The 23793-nt window shown below is 38.5% G+C and overlaps 1 protein-coding gene across 4 annotated transcripts in view; it reads right to left on the reverse strand.

Annotated features, from left to right (window-relative positions):
• The window catches only part of LOC134218367 (serine-rich adhesin for platelets), a 428012-nt gene that overhangs the window by 183378 nt on the left and 220841 nt on the right, over nucleotides 1-23793 (reverse strand). For all 4 annotated transcript variants that reach the window (XM_062697307.1, XM_062697308.1, XM_062697310.1 and 1 more), the window contains one exon: nucleotides 1469-1695. In XM_062697307.1, the coding sequence (XP_062553291.1) occupies nucleotides 1469-1695 (227 nt within the window). The remainder of the gene's footprint in view (nucleotides 1-1468; nucleotides 1696-23793) is intronic.

Genomic DNA, 23793 nt, shown 5'->3' on the forward strand with positions numbered 1-23793 from the left:
AACCTCCTATGCTGCCCACAATCGCATATTTGTCCCATATGAATAGAAAACCCAGCAAAGACGGGACTGATATGCGATCATCGGCAGTATAGAGTATCAACAAATACTATACAATATTTACTACTCCTAGAAGGGTTTTAATAACTTTTTCTAGATTGGTTCACTAAGTCAGAGAGTTATCTGAAAGCGGTTACGAAGAGGTTTTGGTGGAGCTCTTAATTTTATTAGTAATTGATCACGAAAACCTCCTATAGAGCATAATAAATCTTGAAATGTTACTTGGGAGCTGTTGAAGCTCGTAGTTTTACTTTTCATGTGAAATAGGAGAGAATTTTAAATTGGAACATTTGGCCGTCTATTATAATTCTTGATCGGATGTTTGAAGCACAACAAATATTCGTTTAGGAAATAAAGTTGAAACATATTTTATTTACTTTTCGGTTATTAGGCGTTTTGATATTCTTGAAGTGACCATTTTGCGGGTCCATTCAATAGGGAACAAACTGGATTTGGTTCACTTGTCATGAAACGAGTTTGTATTATCCTCGTTTGTACAAATTAAACTCATCTTATGAAAATTGGAGACATTCCTCCAAAAAGATCAAAATAATTGGATTTGGTTTTTAGGCATTTTTCCGAACAAAAAACAAGAAATGAACACCGTTAATAAAGTTAGATTGGCGAAAATTTAAATAGGACTGGTTTGCTAGTATCGGCAGATTAGTTCATGGTTATAACTCTACCTGTGAACAAAACAATAATCAAAAACGAAGACCTGCAATGTCATAGAGCATCAGCTTCCGGAATCTTGTATGTATCAAACCTTCGAAAATGCTGAGTATCCCGTGGCAACAGATGGATTATTGTGTCTGTTTGTCTTTTAGGGCTGTATAAATAACCTCAATAAAATGGAAACTCACAAACGTATAGCTTCGTGGAACAAAAATGTGCCACTGTGGTGCTGACGATGCAGCCGCCGCGGTGCTGTAATTCATTCTCGATGGTATAAATTAGTAGTGTATGGGTACAAACGTCGCCATATTTTACAGCTTTATACGATGTGTCACATCAAGTTGTTTTAATGATTTTTAATAGGTGCTTCATCATCGTCATTCGGAGAACGGAAGATTATTGGATGCAAACTATACTTACTACCCACACCGGCATGTTTGTATCATTTGTCTGTTAAAAATAGTCATCGAGGAAATGATCACCTCCACAGGAAAAACCCGGGTCTTTGAGACTACTAGAGTGTCATGGAATAGTTTGACTTGTTGATGTTGTTTAAGTTTATGAAACAGATAAATGTTGAAATTGAGTAAATATGAGATAAACATTTCGATGTAGATACCAGTTCGAAATAATGCTTTAATTTACAAACACTCATTGAAGTGTGTGACGTAATTTAGAATAGCGGTTCCAATAAACGGCCCCTCTTTTCCAAGAAGCGAAACATTTTCCCACTTACCGCATCTCGAAGTCTTTGATCTCCTCGGTGGTCAGCGAGTTGGTCACATCCAGTAGCTGTCGCATGTTTTCGTCCCGTTGCTGCTGTTCCCGCTGAAGTTGTTGTCTGTTTTTCTTACGCGACGACGATGACGATTGCTGCTCCTTGCCCTGCTCGACGCTGATGAAGTCACCCTCATTCTTGAGCAGTATCGTCTCCACCGACGAGTAGTCCAGGCTAAGTGACGGCTGTGGGGGAAAAAAGGAGGGACAGAAAGAGAAACATCATCAGAAAGTTGTCGGGCTGTTTAATTCGGCTTGTTTTTTCTACTATCCGGCGCAGATGTTTGCCGGGAGTCTATCCGAGCAGAAAAAGTTATTGCGAACCGGAATAATGGCAAACGTAAACATGGAGCCGGAGCAAATATGGCCCACTATCCGTCTCTGGCGAAGCAGACGGCGAGTTATGGCTTGCTATGGAGACGCATTATCCTTAACTCTCTTCAGCGTTGTTGTTCTTTCGTATGTTCTTGAGGAGGTCTGCCGCAGTCCATCAAGCAGAAGCACGAATGGACGTCTTGTCGGCGTGGCGCGATGGCATCAAGTGTAATTCCTGGAAGTGCGATTAGCATATTTCTGATTCTCAGCGTAAACGATTCTCATTTCTGGGTGCTTTCGCCGGAATTGGGTCAGACAAAGGGGTGAATACTAAATAGTTTTCCGCTGCTGCAGTTTGCTCTAGATCAGTGTTTTACAAACAATTTGTAAACGTGACCCAGCAAAATGAGAACTATATTTCTTGTGACTTACTGGCTATGTTGGCGTATAATACTACTCCCATTTAAATACCATGTTTTAGATCCCTTATGCACTCCTTTCTATTACTTTTCTTGGGTTATACCCAAAACTGTATGGTCGTAACACTTGGACAGAATTCAAGCTCCATCTCTATGTTTTATTTTTCAAACATAGATCAATAAATGTATAGTTTTGATTATCCTGACACCATGTTATAGTTTTCCCAAAGACAACTTCATTTGATTTAATTCAATTTGTGAGATCACTACAGTTTGGAAACCTATGCTCGAGGATGAGATAGCAAATATGGACAATACGAAATTAATTCTCAGAACAAATTAGGGTAGCTTCTCTTCTTAAGTTGCACAATGTTTTCGAAAGGGAGGACTGTTAATTAGTATTTCGAGGGGCGAAGCGTTGCTCAGAAATGCAAATACTTTGTTTGCAGGGATGGAGAATGCAGCGAAGCGAGCATTAAATTGATTATCCGAGTAAAATTCCTACTATGGGAGCAATGAAGGGTCAAGTTCACCACCACATGGCTAATTGCATAGCTTCATATTTTGGGGTAATAACTAGTGAACAATGTTTGTATTTGAATTCGATTGTATTGCATGCATTGACACCTTAAGAGGATCAAGACTTAATCACGTTGTTTTGAAAATTAATGACGTTATCTTTTGTTAATAATTGGTGATGCAACTAACTCGAGAAAAGTAATGAAATACTGTGGTGCTGGAAATGGAGCGGTAAAAATGTGTCAGCCACTACATAGTGTTGCCAGATTTGGCAAAATTTCAAATTTAATGTTTAGAAATAGGATTAGTGAATAATTATAGCTATCTGTGGAACTAGTTCGAAGACTAGTAGAAATAAATAAATGAAAAATGCAAAATAAAATTATTAAAGAAAAAAATAAAAGCATTTAGCGCAATAGTAGGGTAAATCACTACTTGGGCCTATGGACCCGATTTCCGGCTCACTGCACAGACAACTAATGACTTATACTGTTTGTAAGCCGTAGGTTTATGATTGGTAATTTTCAAAAACTCTCCCGTTTATCTCGCACAATACTCAATATTTTTCAATCATTTATTTTAATCCTAATTGACCAAATTATAGAAAATGAAAATGTAGATTTCGAACATTCGCTCTTTGTTGCAATACCACTGAGCCGGAGTGATTCTTTCCACTTTTACAAAACGGTATAGTCAAATAAACACCCAGGAATGAGAATAGTCAAATTTTCAAAAAATTGAAGATGATAAAAACTCACCCGCGACCTTATTTTTAAATTATCAAGTGATTAAAATTCGTCAGCGAATAAGAATCGTTTGAAAATCGTATCTTGATTTGAAGCATTTACCGTTATATTAAACCGTTACGTTACGTTACATTAACCCGGTTATGACAAAAGGTCGAAATACAAAAGGTCAAAATACAAAAGGTCGAAAGGACAAAAGATCGAAAGACAAAAGGTTGGAAAGACAAAACGTCGAACGGGACAAAAGGTTGAAAGAAACAAAAGATCAAAAAGAGCATAAGGTCGAAAAGGACAAAAGGTCGAAATAGACCAGAAACTGAAACGGAGAGTGTCGATTTTGCACCAAAGTTGTCCTACACAATGAACGCGCCTGCGGGGCTGCGACGTGCACTATTTTGACAGATCGAATTGACATTCAGAAAACATAGATTTCCATCTATTATTTGCACTCATTGAATGAGTTTTATTTCATTGTTAAAAGTTAGTGAAAAATAAAAGATCAATTTTCAACAATATATTTTATATCCAATAGTACGATCTAGATATTCATAATATTGATTCATTACTCCTTCTTTGAAAATTGCTCATTCTTTGACTTTGATTGATGAGATGAGTGTGTTATTTCAGCTTGAAGTTAAATGCATTTCACAAATTCCTTTTTAATACACCCAACTTGTTATAAATTTTTCTTAATCGAGCTTTTGTCCCTTTGCTTTTGTACTCATTGCTTAAGGCGCACTTCAATCCTTTCTATTTGTGTATATCACTAGAACTTACATATATAAACATATTAGAATAAATTTGAAAATGTATCCTCAAGCCGTATAAAAAATCACCTCGGCCCAAGAGCTTCTAGCCGCACCGTGCTGTCAAAAGGCTAGTAGCCTTAGTTTAGTATGCAAATAATCCTTCATCGTAATAGGAAAACTGTCTAATACGTCGATACTATTATGTTATTTATAAATTTTCTCTATTCCAAAAAGTGAAAAAATGTAGGTTTTAAGTGTTTGGAAGGAACTTGAATGAGTGAATGTGCAAGTTTTTGTTTTCGTCGCATTTTCTACCAACCCGAAAGAGAATGGGAGATTAAATGTTGAGAGATAGAGTAAAAATCGCATATGCTGGGAATTGAATTGAAGTATGCCGGAAAAGCATTCGCTGTGACTGAAATACGTGCTACACCTCAAATCAAATAAAAGCTTTCTCAAAAGATGTTTAGCAAGAATAGCTATTTTTTAAGCAGAAGTGAATCCCATTGCAGTATTACACGGTCCACAAAATACAGGAAAAGTTGCCTCCTGACATAACTATCAATTAAATAATGCAGTCGTATGCATGTTAGGCCGGGAATGGGTACCATCATCTGGGGGGAAGATGATCACTTGCAATAACAATGTGTGTTTATATTTTGAATCGAAACAAATATTTTTAAAACATGTACTGTTAAATAATCAACATATTTATTTTCCTGAAATGCGTTCGCATTTATTAAAATAAATTAAATTAGCACAATTTTTTTTAGTAATCTGGTTTGGGGTGAAGTTGATCAGAGCAAATCTACTAAAATCATTATGACCCTGCCGTCAAAATACACTAGATTATTTGAATAAATGTTGAATTTACCACGTAAAGAAGTCTACGAAGTCAATATTTGAAACGAAAATAGTAAGCATATGCGGTATTTCGAAAAATTTCGTTTAAGGGCATTCGAAACTAAATTCCGCGGAATTTCGCGGAATTTTAGCATGGCGAAATCTGATTTTCTGATTTCGTTTCGTATCGTTCAACTTCAAAAATTTTTTTTTTTTGGTTTTCGCCCAAAATGTTTCTATTGGATGAAACTGAGGACAATTTAATGGATTCAGATTTTTTGGGATGAACTGGACTCCACTATTGTTGTACCATTGTAGCTCTTCCATGCTACAATGGCAGCTGGCTAAATCTAGCCAAAACGTAAATGGGCCATCATGGAACTTAATGAAGAGTTAAAACCGGTTTTGACGCGAATGAATTTTGCAGGACTGTGCATAATTAGTTTTTCTTTTCTCTTCCTGCATGGTGAATGGGACGCTTCATTTTTCAACTTAATTTTCCAAAGTTACATTCATTTATACGGTCTCATAAATATTTTTTGATATTTTCTTGGCCCAAAAAGTATGCGGAATGCACTTCTTTTATGTAAATTTCCAAGCCAGTGACGTAATACGGATAGGCGTCCCACGTTTCGCAGGACGCTTGCTGGTAACATTACTGAGTTTGAACAACCATTAATTAGGAACAGTGAAATGGAAATAGTGATGTTTCAGAAGTTGTCCTGAATTATCACATTTTCAGATCTTTGCAGATTTCAGAATGCTTAAGTTTTGTGCATTCTCTGATAACTCATTTATTTCAGATTCTTGAACTGATTCAGATCATTGTCATGACCTAAACTTTCACCTTCAGATATTTTTGATTCCGTATATCATGGAAATGTAGAATTTTCTCACATTTTCTAGATCCAGCAGATCCAGATTATTCAATCGCTTCAAAATCGTACTGATTGTCTGTCACAATCGTGCCGGTGCGGCGCGTTTTCCGTAGGGCAGTTTGTTCTTAGCTTGGACAGCGTTGCTGATTTTAAAAGCTAATATTTAGCAATAAACGTAAATGTCTGCGTTCGAGTTTGTTGACATAAAATTAGTTTACACTTAATAGTTAAAGGCTTATACATTGTTCTCATGGTCTGCAATGATTTTGTTGTTTTTAAGCACTATAATAATTTTTTGTCATTTTTTTCCATCTAAGTATCTAACAGTTACATTTTGGTTCAATCAAAGTTAATTGCCTATTTCAGGGGATTAAATCACCCGACTTGGACGTTAATTTACAATGTTATGAAAACTCATATGTGAATATGTACGTTATGTGGAAGATATTGATTTGGAAAATGTATTGGAGGTAACCACTTTCCCTTCGATGGGACTCGAACCCATGACCCTACAGTACGCTAGACTGGTGCTTTAACCAACTAGGCTACGAAGGACCTCCGTCGGCCTTCGCAACCTAGACCTGTAAGACCTAGGTTGTGTAAGCTCACTTGATCAGTACAGTTGCTGATGAAGAATGTGTATAGTTGCCAGACATTCTAAATACTCACGCTCCTCTAATGTGGACGTGTACTATACACATGTGGAAGTATTGGCTTGAGAAAATGGATTGCGAGTGATTTGACTATGCGTCCAATTTGGGAATCTCGAGCTCGTTCAATAGCCTCTAGGTTGCGAAGGCCGACGGAGGCCCTTCGTAGTTTAGTTGGTTAAAGCACCAGTCTAGCGTAGTGTAGGGTCATGGGTTCGAGTCCCATCGAAGGGAAAGTGGTTACTTCCAATACATTTTCCAAATCAATATCTTCCACATAACGTACATATTCACATATGAGTTTTCATAACATTGTAAGTTACATTTTTCCAAGTGAATTTTTTTGTGTTTGTAACTTTTGCTTCTCTTACAAAAATAATCTATTAAAAAGGAAGATAAACATCGAGTTTTGAAACATATTGTATGGAAGGTTCGGTACCAAATTAATTCGTCAGAACTATCGACTGAATAGTAACAAGGCAGTCTCGATTGAATTGTCACATCTTGTCCTAGCTTCCAGCAAATAGGTACCTATTTTTTATTGCTAAATCACGGCAAATCACGGAAATCTGTTCTTTATTATGCTGAGCTGCAGAAATAAAAACTGACTGTGTCTTTTTAATATTGCGAAAATTGTTTAGATACTCTAAATTAACTTCATCCTATAGCTTTAGTAGACCCTCAAAACTCTCAACTTCAGTAGGTTCAGGTTCCCTATATCCTCTTAATTATTCAGATCTTTTATAGATTTCTCTACATTCTATTTTCAATGGTTTTTATCTCCAGGCTTTACAGATTCATCATGGAATGAAGAACGTTTTCCGGGGCAGCAGGCAATGTGAGGCAAATAGGCTGAGCCCGGAACTGTCCCACATAATCCGGGACGTTTGGCCAATGTAACATAATGCTTTCATGATAGCGTAATAGTGTTGCTAGAGTAAGCGCATCCCACGGCTATTATTGTTAATGTTCGACTCCCATCAGCGCACCATAAAATTTTTCTAATCATTCTCACAAAAATTGAGTGAGAGGTAAAGTGATGAAACGAAAAAAGGTTTTCGTCTAGCAGTCATGATTTTCGTTTATCTTCCAAGGTTGAGATAAAAGTGATGGATGAATGCCCCTAACCACAACAAAAAAAAAAATGCTCGCTCAATATTTCCAACAGACCTCAGTAAAAATTGAGAAAAAGTAAAGTTTTCTACTCCAACCAACAGATGTTTTAAAAGTTTTACAGATTCAATAAATCTGCTTGAATTTGGTTGAAAATTAGCCTGATGATTTTATTCAAGATGTTGATTGAAATGGAAAGGTGGCACTTTGAATCTGAAATACTTTTCAAAATGGTGAACAGATCTAATCAATATTAAATCTGTTGATTGCAGTTAAAAAAATCGGCTTTTTTTATTTTTACTGAGGTATGTTGGAAATATAAAGTGATGAATATTTTGAAAATGGTGAACAAAACTGATTTGTTATGTCCTTTTGTAAAATAAAGCCAGATACTCCATATGGCATTTGGGTAACAATAATTTACTTTAAAAATATTAAACAAAATTCAGTTTTCTTTCATTCGTATTCTTTTTTCTTCGTTTTTTGCATTATGTATATAAGGCAAAAAAAAGTGTGCAATAAAAATTCCGCGGAAAATTAAAATTAATTTCGTTTCGTTTCGTAAAATTTCGAATTAAACGGACCTCGATTTCGTTTCGTTTCGAAGTCTCAGAAGTAAATCAGAATTTCGTTTCGTTTTGTTTCGAACCAACAATACTATTTCTAATTTCGTTTCGTTTCGGTTTGTCGGGAAAAAATTTGTTATCGCATACCCTTAGAAAATAGCGTCATTTATGACTATCTCTCGCTTTCTTCCACGAACTACACTTTTATGATTATGATCGAAAAACTCGGATTCTCTACCTAGCAGTAACATTACTTTAACAGATAATATGATTGACCTACTAGACCGCCGTTTCATAAAAAAATTAGGCACTTTTGATTGACACATCAAGTGACCATCTTCGCCTCAATGATCATCTTCCCCCCATTTGACGGTATATGATTTAATTAATACGAATTTATAGTAAAAAATACGCAATTGAGCTATTCTCTGTGAAATCGAAGGTCGAATATGTTTTGTATTTTTTTTATTTCCCTGATAATTTGCATATACATTCTATTTGGTCAAAAAACACAATTTGCATAATTGATTTGCCTTTATGGCTCTAGACTAACTTTGGACAAGGGCCCAAGCAAAACACCTTGGACACTTTCGAAAATATATAGCTTGGAAATTGCTTGTCCGATAGTTTTGGTATCTTGTAATCATTGTAAATAAATTATACACTATGAATATTTTTTCAGACATTGGAAATAAAATTTAAAAATCTATTTTCACAAAAATGAATTTTTCAATATATTTTTTATTTTTGATATGTTGTAGCAGATAGCATATGTGCTTTTTTGCACTATTGGTCATAATGGATTTTTTTAAAAATAAGTTGGTTTCCAAAAATGGTCGAAATATTAATATTTTCAATGATTGAACTTTTTTTTATCGACGTATAGGGTAAAATGCCCAATAGTGGACCCCCCAGTAGCGAAATTTTGCTCTTCCTGGCATACGGATTGGAAATTTTCAAAATATTAATTTTGCGTGATATCTAACATCAAGCTCTGCATCTCCTCCTCACGATACATGCATAAAACACTCAAATACACGACGTTATTCTTTAAAATTATCATTTTAAAGTCTGACTGAATTCGCCCTATAGTAGACCCCCTGGGGGTCCATAATAGGAAATTGCTTCCCTATAGTCGACACTTCATTTGATTTTCATGTTTCGTTTCGGGACGTTCTTCTTCCCTATTATGGACTCCCCAAAATATTCCTATAATGGACACTATCGTGTTTATTTTTTACAGAATTGTAAAAAATCATCTAATTTTACTTTCCATAGCATTTTCAATGCATGTAATCAAATCATAGCACTGTAAGGTAGGTTCTCCCGATGGAATTTCATAGCAAAATGTTTCCATTGTGCTGTAATAATGGAAAAATGTCTGGAGGGTCCACTATTGGTTGGGGGTCCACTATTGGGCACTTTACCCTATTTTTTCACGTCGTCCCAATGATTACCTAAAATATTGCCGAAGACACCAATATGATCGGACAAGCCATTTCCAGGCTTAATTTGTTCGAAAACGTTCAAGGTGTTTTTGATTAGGCTTTTGTCAACAATTAGGCTAGAGTCAAAATGCAAACCAATGATGCAAACTATGTCGTTTGACCATAAAGAATGTATATGCAAAATTTCAGAGAAAAAAAACATGATTTCACAGAAAACTGCTCAATTACAAGATCGCAATTTCTTTTCTTTTAACTCCCACTACAATTGAAGAGGAAATAAAAGCAAGAAGAAATCGCGATTTCCAAAATTTCATAAATTTTGCGTCTTCAATTTCACACCAAATGCAAAAAAAAATTTGTTATGTATGCAGAAGCTTTGTATTTGTTTCGCTTTATTCTTTAATCTCCGCCTGTCCCCTTTTACAATCCTCATAAATATTCAATATTGAATCAAATATATTTTAAACTAGCTGTATGTACCCGGCCTTGCTCGGAGTTGCTAGTTTTATTAACAGTTTTTTCACAATCGGAAAATGAATAAACCAATTGGTTAACAGGATAATTGCGTTTTTTATTGATACTTCATCATTTGATTAAAAGAAGGCAGATTTCATTTGAAAACATTGACTGATTTTTAAAAAGGGATCAAACCCAAAATCGCCTTATTCCGGGCAAACGCCTATTTCTTAAGAAGGAAAAACATCCATCGATGTCTTATTCAAGGCAAACGTCTGTTTTTAAGGAAGGGATCACATTCATCTACAAGGAAACACATTGATCATTGCTTTTCGCTGGGCAAACCATGATTTCGATGAAGGGTTGAGTCGATCGATAACTAAACAATACCACTCCCCCACACCCTCCTTTTTTCCATCCTTAACCCACTATCATCTCCTTAATATGAAGAATGTGTGTTCCAAATTTGGCTGAAATCGGCTAAGGGGAGATTAGAAGTTACACTGAGGTGATTGAGAACTGAACAATGCCAGTGGCTCCACAATCTTCCCGTTTCCTAAATATCATTCCTTATCCCTATCTTCATTTTCTTAAGAAAAATAATGTGTATTTCAAATTTGGTTGAAATCGGCCAAGGGGTTCAGAAGTTATGCTGAAATATACACACAAACATACAAACATTGAATTATTGATATCAGAGCATTAGTGATCATAGATATTATCATGACAATGTTTTTTTTTGATCATTGTTTATCAATCATAATCATAGAATTTTACATTGAATCATATTCACAATTGGTTTGAATTTATTCATTAATCATCCATTTTAATCATTGCGTACCTCGCTTTTATTCATTAATCTTTAATTGAAATCATATAATTTTTATACCTTTTAATAATCAAATTGGAATAATGTTACTTGATCACTATGCAAATCATTCAATTTGAATGAATTGCCCGTTTTCTGAACATTAAACCTCCCTCCAGACCCGTCGCCCATTTCCCAAATTACCATCCTATATGATCAGCTCCTCATAGTGAATATGTGTACACAGTTTGCTTGAAATCGGTCCTGGGGGTTGGGAGTTACACTGAATTGCTCGTTTTCCAAAGACAACCCCTCCCTCTATACTCTCCCCATTTTCTCAATGACCATCCCTCCCCTTTGATATCTTTTCCTTAGGATAGGGAATGTGTGTACCAAATTTGCTTCAAATCGGTCCAGGGGTTCATAACTTACTCAAAATTGCCTGTTTTCTAAACAATATCCCTCCCTCCAGACCCCTCCCTCTTTCCCAAATTACCCTCGAATATGATCAACTCCTCATATTGAATATGTTTACAAAATTTGGTTGAAATCGGTCTTGGGAGTTGAAAGTTACACAGCATTGTTCGTTTTCTAAACAAAACCACTCCCACCACCAACTGGTTCCAACCTAGGTTGGAACTTTTTAAAACGAGTTCAACATTAAATACTTGAGAATGAACGCGTTATGCGTCAATATATAAACATGGATCTGCAGCATTTATGAATACGCCAGAAACGCTTCCAGGTGAGCTAGTGGATCTGAAGTCCTAACTCCATGAGGCTCTTGGATGACTCAACATACTTGTAAATAGGAAAGATCTACTTAATATGCATTCATATATAACCATAGACCTATAGACTATTTCAAGACTTCCTGACACACCAAGAGCATCCTAAGGGCTCAGCATTAAAACAATTTAACGACCAGGATACTGAAAATATTTTAAACGACCCTAAATAATACCAAAATTGGGAAAAGATACTTCTTTAGACTAAAAGTATGTTGAATATCTAACATTGCTGACCTAAAAGATTGCAAACTTTTTATATGCTTAAAATTTGAAACAATGCTCCCTCTTTTGAAGCTCTAATTTAATCTAGACTCCCCCATTTTTGGCGTGAAAAGAAGTTTTGCAGTATATCCAATCCTTGAAAATTTATATTTTTAAAATTGTGTATATACCCCACTAGGTATCAAACAGTAGCTTGCATAACATTTATCAATATTTTTTTTCTGTTAATTCAGTCAAGCCGATGAACCGCAATAATTATTTAAATAAATAAATCTGACAACGATGAAGTGATGATTGTTTTCTTGTGCTGTATAGAATTGTTCGATGTATTGTTAGAACGAAGTTGCATTACTTGGAATTTGGGTGCGCTTTGCCACTTATTGCGCTATTTAATTTAGGTGTTCCAAATTTTGAAAAAATCACAATACAGTCGACAAGTTTGTCTCTCACTTCAAATTTTCAAAAGCAGTTTTCTTTAGTTTTCTGTCGTGAAGTGTAGAAATTAAAAAAAAAAGTGGATCTTACGTGGTGAATAATTTTTGGGAGTGATAAAATCTGGAAAACAGCGATAAAATAGCAAGTAAAAAATCAAGTGTATGTTCGCAGTTTTAAATGTTTTTCGTGCAATTTATTTATAAATTTATTAGTTTGGTGAATACAAATTTGACACAAAGGTGCGATAAGTATGCGCTAACGAAGTTAAGTTGCTAATTAGCAGCAAAATATTTGATTTTAGTTAAAATTAGTTAGTTAGATGAGCGTGAATATACGTTGTTGTTGTTGTTGTTGTTGTTTTTTATTATTGACATTTTACACCATGGGAGTGTATTCATGTCCAGAAAATTAAGTATTTTTAATGTAATTTAACAATTAAGATTCATAAAGAAAATATCATGCATATCTTATCTGCTTTTCGTTGATGTTGTTTCTGGACTGGTTTTTCCGACTTCTTATTTGCTCCTTCTGTTGTACTGCTCTCGTTGTATTTCTCCTTTCTCATGTCTATTCTTTTCATTCACTTTCACTCTAATGTTACATTTTCACTTCAGTTAGCTTCTTTTTTTCTCTTTTGCTTTTGGATTCTTAATCACTGTTCTTTTTCTTCCACCTTATCATCTTCTAAATCACTTTTGATATCTGCGTCGTTGCCTTAAACTTCTTCTTTCAGCTTCGTCATTTTCTTCTTCTCACATAACCACCTTTATTTCGTCTCCTTCCTAGAGCGTCGTATATAACTTAGTTTCTTGTAAAAAATTCAGCAAACGTTTTTCCTTGTCAGCATCATTTCCTAAGGCCAGGTATAGGCTGTCTGGGTCGATTTCAAATTTTCTTCTTGCTTCTTCATATTTTCCGGCAGTGCAGGATCAGATGACGAACATCTACGATTGTTCCACAGCATTCACATGTTGGTGGGGTTGATTTATCCAACAGAAACTCATGTGTTAGTCTCGTGTGTCCTATCCGTAGCCTCGTTAGAATTCGTTGGTCGATGGAACGTTCTTGATCAATCCACTTTTCGGTTCCATATTTTACCTCTCTCAATTTAACATTTGTTGCGCGATGCCATCTGTTACTCCATTGGCGATGTATTTCTTGCTTGATTGTATTTTTTGCATCTCTCCCAGGGATTGCGACATTTATTGGTGGACGATTCCGAGCATCACCGGCGAGGTGATCTGCTACTTCATTGCCATGAATGCCGGCGTGTCCAGGGATCCAGCAGAGTTTAATAGGGCGTTTTAGAATCAGGTTTTCAATTTCTTGAATCCATGGGTGTTGTGATTTACCAGATTCTATAGCCGACAAGCAGCTGGCAGAATCAGATAGGATAATCATAGGGTTCGATATCCGAGTGCTGACTGCCGATTTAATAGCAAATGCCTCCGCAGAAAAAACACTGCACTGTTGGGGGAGACCTATCGATTTCCGAACGTTCTCGTAGTACACACCTGCTCCGACAGTGTCGTTGCCTTTGGATACCACCGTTGTATGCTGGAACCGGTCTTCTAGAAACTTCTGCACTGTTGGACGTACTATCGCCGGTGGATCTCCTGCTTTCAGTTGTTGTTTGATGTTCCATACAATTTGTGGCTTAGTTTCATACCAAACACGATTTCCGAGACGTTTTTTCGCAGCAATGGTTGGAATTGGTGTACCTGTCAATGCCAATAAACGGTTATTCGCTCTATTGACAACAGGGAGATCAACATTTCTACTATCTTTTTTCATCATACGGATTGCAGTGCGTGTCAAATATTGCAGAACCATGAGGTCAAATGGTAGTGTCCCTGCTTCCGCCATGATTGCTATGACCGGACTGGTAACGTATGCGCCAGTAGCAAGCCGGACCATCTGATTATACACAGGGGCAAGTGTTTGTATGACCGAATCTTTTGCTCTATTGGCCAATGTCATACCGTAGACGAGACGTGAGGTGATAATAGCTGATCCGATGCATAACAGTGAGGCTCGGTTGCCGCGTGGTAGTTTGGCACCGATCATTCTTATTAAATGTAGTCTTGTATCGCAGGCTGATTTTACTAGCTGGAAATGCTTCTTGAACGAGAGTGTTCGGTCAATGGTGACACCGACGATCTTCAACATCCTTGTTGGTGGTATGTCTATTCGGTCAATACTGATGTTGCTGCTAGGTTCCCGACGAGCATTTGGACTGCCGTAGAAAATTTTTGATTTCTCAGCTGAAATTCTGAAGCCAACACTTTTCGCCCATATGTTTACTGCTTTTACTGCGGATTGCAAATTACGAAACAGCACCTGTTTTTTATTCCTTCGTACTATTAGCAGGATATCGTCCGCATACAGAAGAACGGATACTGTGTGCGGGACGACTTTGAAAATTGGTTGCATTGCTACTAAGAACAGCGTGACCGATAGTACCGACCCTTGAGGTACACCATTCTCTAGCGGCATTTCACGTGATAGATGTCCTCCCACGTTTACGCGGAATGTTCTATTAGCGAGAAAACTATTCAAGATGTTGTACATCCTTCCACTTATCTGCCACTTTCGGAGGGTGCGAAGAATGTCGAATTTCCATGTTGTGTCATACGCTTTGGAGAGGTCTAATGAAGCAATTAAACAGTGTTCGTCTGTGTTCGGCAACGAGTTGTCTAGCTCTGCCAGATATGTATCAATGCCGTGACCAACTCTAAAGGCGTGTTATCTTTTGTCAAGCCACCCATTTTTTTCAAGCTCCGTTGTCAGCCTCCTATTCACGCGCTCGAACACCTTTGCTATGCAGTTGGTTAGAGTTATGGGACGAAAAGCAGCAGGACCAGCCTCGGAGGAGTTTGGTTTTGGAAATGGTATAATGATACCTGTTCGCCAACTGGAAGGAAAATCACCACTACGCTATACTCGGTTTAGAAGTCCCAGTAGAGCTGTCTTTACGGATAGGGGTAGTCGTTGCAGCATTGGATACCCTACAGACTCTGGGCCTGTGGAGGCACTGCGCCCTTTATCGAGTGCCCACAGCAGCTCATGAAGTGTGAAATCCGAATTATAAATTTCATCGGTTTCTGGTAAGTGATGTACGCGATTCCGTTCTGCTTTTTCTTTGGCCATTTTAAACAATGGAGAATAGCTTGAGATCGCAGATCTTTCGTAGTAGTGCTTAGCAAGCTCTTCTGCTACTTCTTCTGCCTTATCTGTGTAACCGTCGTTTCGTTTGATAACAGTCGTAGTGTATTTTCTTTTACCTCTTAGTGTGTTGACGGTCTGCCACATCTCTGCTGTGGTGCTGCTTGGAGATATTTTTCCCACAAATTCCTCTCAAGATTGACTCTTTGCGTCCTTCACTGTTTTCTTTGCTACTGAGCTTGCTTCCCGGAATTTTTCAGTGCATCAGAAGTTTCTAACCCCGCTGCTTAGATACGTTTAAGTGTTCTCAGTGCCTTCCGACGTTGCTTGATTGCCTTTTTAACTTCAGGAGACCACCATGGTACTGATTTTCTTCCGATTTTACTGGATGTTCGAGGTATGCTAGCGGTAGCAGCTGTTAGGATACGTTCTACAAACTCATTTACTTTGATTACATCATCTGGTTTAATGCTGTCTGCAATCAATCGCTCGTATTTCACCCAATCTGCTTGATCGTAAATCCATCGTCTTTTTTTCTTTTCTACTGACGACCAACTTGGTGCCGATACGATGATCGGAAAATGATCGCTATTATGAGCGTCCAGAAGGGTTTGCCAGACAAATCTTCGAGCTAGCATCTCGGAACATATTGTAAGATCCAATGCTGACGTAGATCCGGATGCAGGATCAATGCGTGTGTGTGATCTATCGTTCAGGATGATCAAGTGTTTTGTTAGCGTTTTCTCGGCAATGTAGCGGCCAAGTGTACTTGAAGTTGTGGAGCCCCACGCAGGGTGATGCGCATTGAAGTCGCCCAGAAGTAACAATGGCGCTGGTAGCCGTTCAAGTAGATCGTCTAGTTTGCTTTGACACTGTTGCGTATTTGGAGGGATGTATATTGATACTACTGTTAATGGGGTAGGGAGATGAATCCGGACTGCTATAGCTTGGATATCAAGGTTGATATCGATGCGTTCAAAAGGCACGTTTTGTCGGATGGCAAGATCTACTCCTTGTTGCCAATATCGACGACTTCCAGTTTCGAGAAGAAGAGTGTAGTTGTTGCCCACAAAATTGGTTGGAACTACTCGGTTGTCTGCTTTAGTTTCCTGCAAAGCTATGATACATGGTTCATGCTTGTTAATCAGTAGTTTGAGTTCACTGATATTGGAACGTAGACCACGTATGTTCCACTGCAGTGCGAAGCATTTTGCGGGTTCATCGCAGCTCATTGTGGAGGACACCGATGATGACGATGATGATGATGACGTAGTAAGATAGATTGGATCCCAGGAGAAGGCAGAGGATGCAAGGCACTCTTGACTAGTTTCATTCTCGTTCACCCGAATATCCACTTCACTAGAGAGGGAGGATGTTACATCACACTCTCCTTCCCTGAACATCGACGTAGAGCGGCTCCGATAAGCAGTTGAAGAGTGTTGTTTTTGTGATAATGGCGATGGGCAGGTATTTTGATGCAGTTGTTGAAAACGGGCTTCACTGGTGGCAGGCCGGGAGGAGAATTGCGAGGGCCGAACATCCGATAGATGGGTGCCACCCTCTTCCCCCCGGGCAGACCCTTCCATAGTAGGAAGTGGGGAAGCTTCTTTCATCTCTTCTTCCCCAAACCAGTTACTAGACATAACGACGTTATTGGTGCTGTTGTAGTTGTATGTGTTGCGCCGCGTGTGTTGTGCAGTTGATACTGTAACGGCTATGTTTGCGATTGTGCTAGGTTCGCTGTAAGTAGTTCTAGGTAGGGAAAGGGGGTTTCGTTCTGCTTCTACATGATCGACCGCAGAGGAGGATTCTCTGTCAACGGGTTGGGGTAAGGCGGCCCGGACGGATCCTCCCACCTGCTGCGCTCTCACCTGTGAGAGTGAAAGGGGTACTACACTTTCCCTCCATTCAAGTCGATTGTTTCCGGGGTCCAGTTCGTTTGTCAGGTAAGAATTGCTGTTCGGTGATCGTATGGTGGCTCTTGCTTTATCGAACATGCTTGAGAGATGTTTCTCCGAACTCAGTTGCATCGACGCTTGCAGTTTCCTGATTAATGCTAGCTTTTTCATTAACTTTCGTTGGAGGTGGGCTTTGTCTACCGGGTGATGTGTGGTTGCTTCTATTACGTCTCTTGTTCTTTTGTCATTTTAACTAGGTTTGGGTGGTACCATTTCTGGTGACCTATTTCGAAGTTGCATAGATGGTCCAGGTATTTGAGAATCTCCAAATTGCTTTGCTATTCGTTGCTGGTGTGTATATTCTGCTGGCGAGGCTTGGCTCTGTTGTATCGTTTGAGATGGCATAGATAGCTGGAGTTGATTTTTGTATAGTGCGTGGGGTGTAGCTTATCGAATCTTTCTTCTTTCCTCTTCATTTTCTGCGACAGGCGAGCAATTTCGGCGTTCTTCTCTTCCATTTTCTTCATCAAGTCTTCGATTCGTTCACTAGCGGCACCGATTCCAGCTTCGACTTGCTTGCGTCCTTCGGGAAAGGTCAAGTTATGAGCAACTTTAACTCGGACCACTTCTACTTCCTTCTTGAAGACCGGACATTGACGATTGTTTGGGCGATGTGGTCCACCACAGTTAATGCAGTGAGCAGCTGATGTACACTCCTCATCCTCTGAAAGCTCATGCTCGTTAGAACAGTTCAAGCATCGTTTAGGACCAGGTAGTTTTTTTTTAACTACCTTGCCGAACTTTTCGCCAAGAATCGCAAAAACAGGATAGTTTTGATTTGAAAACTTTCACTCACTCGGGTTACGCACCGACGAAGCTTCAATGAACCACCGTAAGCAACCCAACACCTATGTGATAGCGGCCTGTTGTTTTGCCGGTTCCATGCGGTAGAAGCACTATTTCACTCACTTTTGCACACACTAATTTTGATGTTTTTTCACCGATCTTGGTCGGGTTTTTGGTTGTTTCACTAATTGGCACTAATTCCTAGCCGACGATTGGCTTTTATGCGCGATCCGGCCGCGAAAACCACCAAAAGAATCGATATAATTCTGAGCGCGATACAGTCACTCTGCAACAAACACAGTGTCCCGAGCTCGAATTGAATATACGTGAAGAATACGTGACCACTCCAACTTTCTGCAGTTCACGAACCAGAAAGTTCACTCGTCCTGGTTCATTTAGGGTTCTGACATTCCACCGAGGTACCGAGTTTCCAATCATAGTCCTTATTTCGTTGCCGGGTCGGTTGCCAAAAATAACGTTCTCTTTTTCTTCTATCTCCATTTTCCGGGGGATTTGAGAAGCTTCAGTAAGCTACCTTACCAGGGTCAGAAGGACAACAGTGCCAAAACTGCCCTTAGGCCACAAGGCTGTACACAACCTTTAACTGGAGGTCTTTTGTCATCGGTCGACCCATGGAAACGTGAGATAAGAACTTGAGGGGATCAGAGCTATGTTAGGCGCTCTTTCCTTGCTGTCATTTTGCAGCCCCAATTTCGGTATTGGCGGCGTCGCATGAATCACAAGTTGTACCAGGTGTATGAAGGGCGGGATATCGTTAAACTTATGCAACACGGCAGACTACGGTGGGCTGGACACGTTGTTCGTATGCAGGAAACACGTCAAATGAAGATAATATTTAGTAGAGAATCCGAGAGATGCCGTAGGGTTCGTGGAAGGCTGCGTACACGGTGGCTTTTTGCAGTTGAAGAAAATCTGAGGGCGCACAACGTTCAGGCCGACTGGAACCGATTGGCTCTGGATCGAGTCCAGTGGAGAAGGATACTCCATCCGGCGTAGGTTCATCGAAGAGCTGTAGCCCATTAAGTAAGTATCAAGTGAGTAAAATATCATTAGTGTTAGTGCGAATCAACACAAATCATCGTCATTGTCAAAATAATAACGGTTTCTAGAGCCTTAATATTAATCAGCACGAACAAATGGAGACGCATGGTGAAATATTTTTTTCCACAGATTGAAGTTTTCTGCACCGTGCGGTTCGTGAAAGTGGACTATAATCAATGTTAGCAGTGTTGTCACATTTTTCATCAGCTCCTTGGTCTCAAACATTGTTTTCATTTGTATCCCAAACCTGACGAAATTGATGGCCTGAACTGGCTTATGGAAATTGTGTCATTTGTGTCAATCAACGCGTTTTGGCCGACTGATCTTCAGCCATCATCAGACGTCTATGTGATTAGTGGATACAATTTCACAAAAGTATGGAGGCGACAGGAAGCGTGTGGTATTCATCAACCTGTATATGTCTATTCCAGATGTCTGAAGGTCAGTGAGCTAGGTAAAACGCGTCACGAAGTATAATGCTGTTTAGTTAAAAAAAAACACCGAAAAAGCTAATCTGGCGGATGGAAAATGTGTCGAACAAATTGATGCAGAACCAGAAATTCATTTGACCAAGAAGAACGATTACGACTTCCAGATCAGTGTGAAGTAAATTAGTTTAGTTGAATGAATAAGGGTGAAAAATAAATTATTTTCTGAGCTTGTTAGAGAAAGTTTACATAATAAGATTTTACAATTCTTCCATTCACTTCCACTATGTAAAATTTGTATTTATCAACAGATACGTATTTGGGTTTCCATTTGAAAACTTCTTCAGTGTTGATACAAACAAGTTTAACATAGTGGAAGCATGGCAGAATTGTGAAATATCATAGATAAGTGTGATTTTTTTCGTCATCTCGTGGATTTTATATAAAGGAAAGCCCTACTCCTAAGATTTGTTGGAAGTACGAAAGACGAAGAAAAGATTTGTATAATTTCTTGGGTATTTTTAGAGACCAATCAAAGTTTTTGAATATCATTTAATATCTACTGAAATTTGTAAGAATCCCTTGGAGTGCTTATAAATTTCAAAAAATTCCTATTTTTTTTTCAACATGTATAAGATGTTTTGAAAATATGCAACCACTACTTAGATTCCATGAAACAAAATCTGAAACAGTTTTCGCTACCGTACCCGTTTAAAAATAAAACCACTTGGAATTTATTTCTTCTGTAATTCCATTTTGTGGGGCACAGAACGTCACAGTCATTTTTTCTTTTGGGTAATGGTATTTGGCTCCAACCAGTCCTAATTCACTCCAGGTTGAAATGTGCGGTTGAGTACTGCGAATACTACGATACTCACCCTTAATAATTGAATCACAACTGTTATCTCATGTTTTTTTTAATGCACTTTTAAACGGCTTCATCTTTGCCAATCAAATTGAGAAAGTATGCGACACGTACTAAAAAATGTCCCAAATTGAGGTTACAATAATAAAACATTATGCCTTATTGGGAACACACGTGTTATGTCTTCTAATACAAATTTTTGCTGTTGACAGGAACGCGAAAAAGGTTGGGTTGGTTTTCGTACTAAATGGAATTCGCTATATCTAGTTTGGATTCAGCGAATGGTTTTGACCTAAATAGACACTCATTAAATTTAAAGATATAACATTTTGGTTGCGAAAATTCTCTGACTCAAGGTTAGCTCGAACCGCCCTCCATTAATGACCTTAATCCGCCGAAACGATTAAAATTTCCCCCTGTTTCCAGAAATTGAGTCAGCCTTTTTCGTGTTTTACATTTCCCTCGGGATAATGAGCTAAAATAAATTTCGGTTACTCAGCTACTTAACGTCAACGTTGCTCAGGTTTTTTTTCTTTTTCGACCTGCGCTGGTATCAAATAGTGCAAGGTGCGACTAATAATCGGCTTCAGCTCCACCCCTCCTCGGAGATTGGGGTCACCCGTGGTGCGATTCGTAGAAACAAACGTCCGCAAGCTGGGCCTTTTCCTCGAAAATTTGATTGTGACAGCGCACAAAAATTCGGGTTCGCTCACTCATCCTATCTGTTCGCGGATTGCGCGATGACTGTGATGATTTATTGAGTGCAAAGAGCGGAACGACCATGTCTAGTCAGTTCATTTACACGCAGACTTGACGTAGTCATTCGTTTTGTTTATTTGTAGTTCTTCCACAGCGTGTACGTCACCATGCGCCAAATGCTTACACGGTGGATATTCGCTTTTCTCTGCAACCATCATACCTAGAAAGTTTCCCTCGTGTTAATTCTTGGGATTGGGAAACCCATTTCAAATATATTCATTCGGCGCGCCGCGATACATCTGCAGGCGGGTGAGCTCCCAGAAGTAAACCGAAACAACGTGCTAAGAGTTACCTCAAGTAATACTTTCGCGGTATCAAACAAAAACAAACCACCTAACTAATCGATCGTAGTAAGCATGGTTATTCCCATAATAAAGTAATTGTGTGTTGCAAACAAATTGCATTTAGATGTTTAATATACCCTTTCATGATAAATGCAGTACTGAAAATCTATTTAGATTTGCATGTGATCAACATATTTCGTTCAAAGTGATATTATATAGTTTTCATATTTGAAAACAAGTAAACCAAAATAATAAATTTGACATTGATTCATACGAGATTAAACTCTATACGAAACACGGGTCACTATAGTTATACTGCCTATGATCGTATATTTGTAACATTTGACAAAAGTAGGCATGAGAGAAATTTTGTGATACATATCACATATATGTATGTAAATCTGATACATTTTCTAGAAATCCCAATACTTGCACAAAGACTTTGTCCAGTTGATGTCTTCTATAGAAACATTTACAGACGAGCTCGGTGGTCGGATGAACACCGCTTCTGCCTTACAAGCAGGAGGTCGTGAGTTCAAGGTATTTTTTTTCGTGTTTTTTAATGCAAACATTCTAATTTTACTAACGACTTGGAGACGATTCTTAAGCTTAACTCAAAATCAACAAAAATACAAATAATGTGACAAATATGCGATCATATGGGAAGTATGGCTCCAAAATTTATTCTATCAAATATTAAAGAATACTATTTTTTTCACAAAAATGTCTTCCACAGAAAGCATGTTAGTTATGGAGAAAATTGGCAATATTGAGGTTTCATTTTTCATTTCCATCCTGAATAATGAGATACAACTAATCTACATGTTGTAAAAAAAAAACAAACAGGAAACCAAAATATGATTGATGCAACCTAATTTTCTTTTTCTGCAAATATAAAATTTCACTCGAGTAAACGTTTATTTTAAAAGAGCTTGAGCTTGAGCTTGATTGACTGCTCGTAGTTGCTACTCCATTATGACCAGATCAGCTGTTCTTGCACAGGGAACCAACAGATGTTTGCTTGGGACTAGCACACATCTTCAATGTACAAGTACTGGTGATCTCATTTGTTAGGTCATACTGGCGCCTGCCACGTCAGAATGCAAGTCAATGTAGGGAAGGGGGAGGAAATGATGATGCAATCACTCGCCCACTGCAAGCCGAATATACCTCTGCACTTGCCACGAGTTCATGCGGAATTTGTTGGAATTTATGGATTAGGTTGGAGAGGCAGAGGTCCGTCTTGGTTAACGAGCTGCCAATGTGATAGATAGGAGAAGGTAACTGATGGAATATATAAGGTCATTTCCGATTCTAGCAGATTACTGTTAGAATACTCAAGTTGAAGGTATAGGAATAGTAATGGAAACGGTATGGAAGTCCATTTCCAGTTCTAGCGATTGTTAGAACATGAGAAATAAAGAGAAAGATACAAAGTAGGAGAATGGAACGGACCTGGGATTTAACCCACGACCTCCTGCGTATGAGGCAGAAGCAGTAGCCATATGACTACCAAGCCCGCTACGAGTAAACGTTTATTTTAAAAGAAACAAGAAACACCCCTGTCAATAACAAGAATAAACTCGTCATTTCTCAAACTTAACTTCTAACGAAAATTTCGCAGACTGTCGTACCTTGCCGTAGAATGGTTATTCAAGCGATTCAAGTGCGTTTTTTTGTTTGTAAAGATAGACGTCAAAACAAACCCGCCGTCAGTTCGTAACTCGTCATCATTACGGCGTGCCACACTAACAGCGCTTATCGCTGTGGGCCTGTCTGGGCAGAAAGGAAAATGACGCGTGATGGAGATTGATACGGGAAAATGCAAATGAAAGTGAAATTTTTACGAGACGAAGCATCCTATACCTAGTACAGCAGTGGGAAGACACAACACAGCAGACGAATTCTGGGAAACTTTTATTCACCGCTCGCACTCGGCGGCAATCGAATGTGATGGCGTTGTGAGCGAGGTGGTGCGTACGTAATTGACAGTTAGAGGAAAACAGCAATTAGCGGAAA

This window comes from Armigeres subalbatus, chromosome 2 (assembly GCF_024139115.2).
Source record: "Armigeres subalbatus isolate Guangzhou_Male chromosome 2, GZ_Asu_2, whole genome shotgun sequence".
NCBI lineage: Eukaryota > Metazoa > Arthropoda > Insecta > Diptera > Culicidae > Armigeres > Armigeres subalbatus.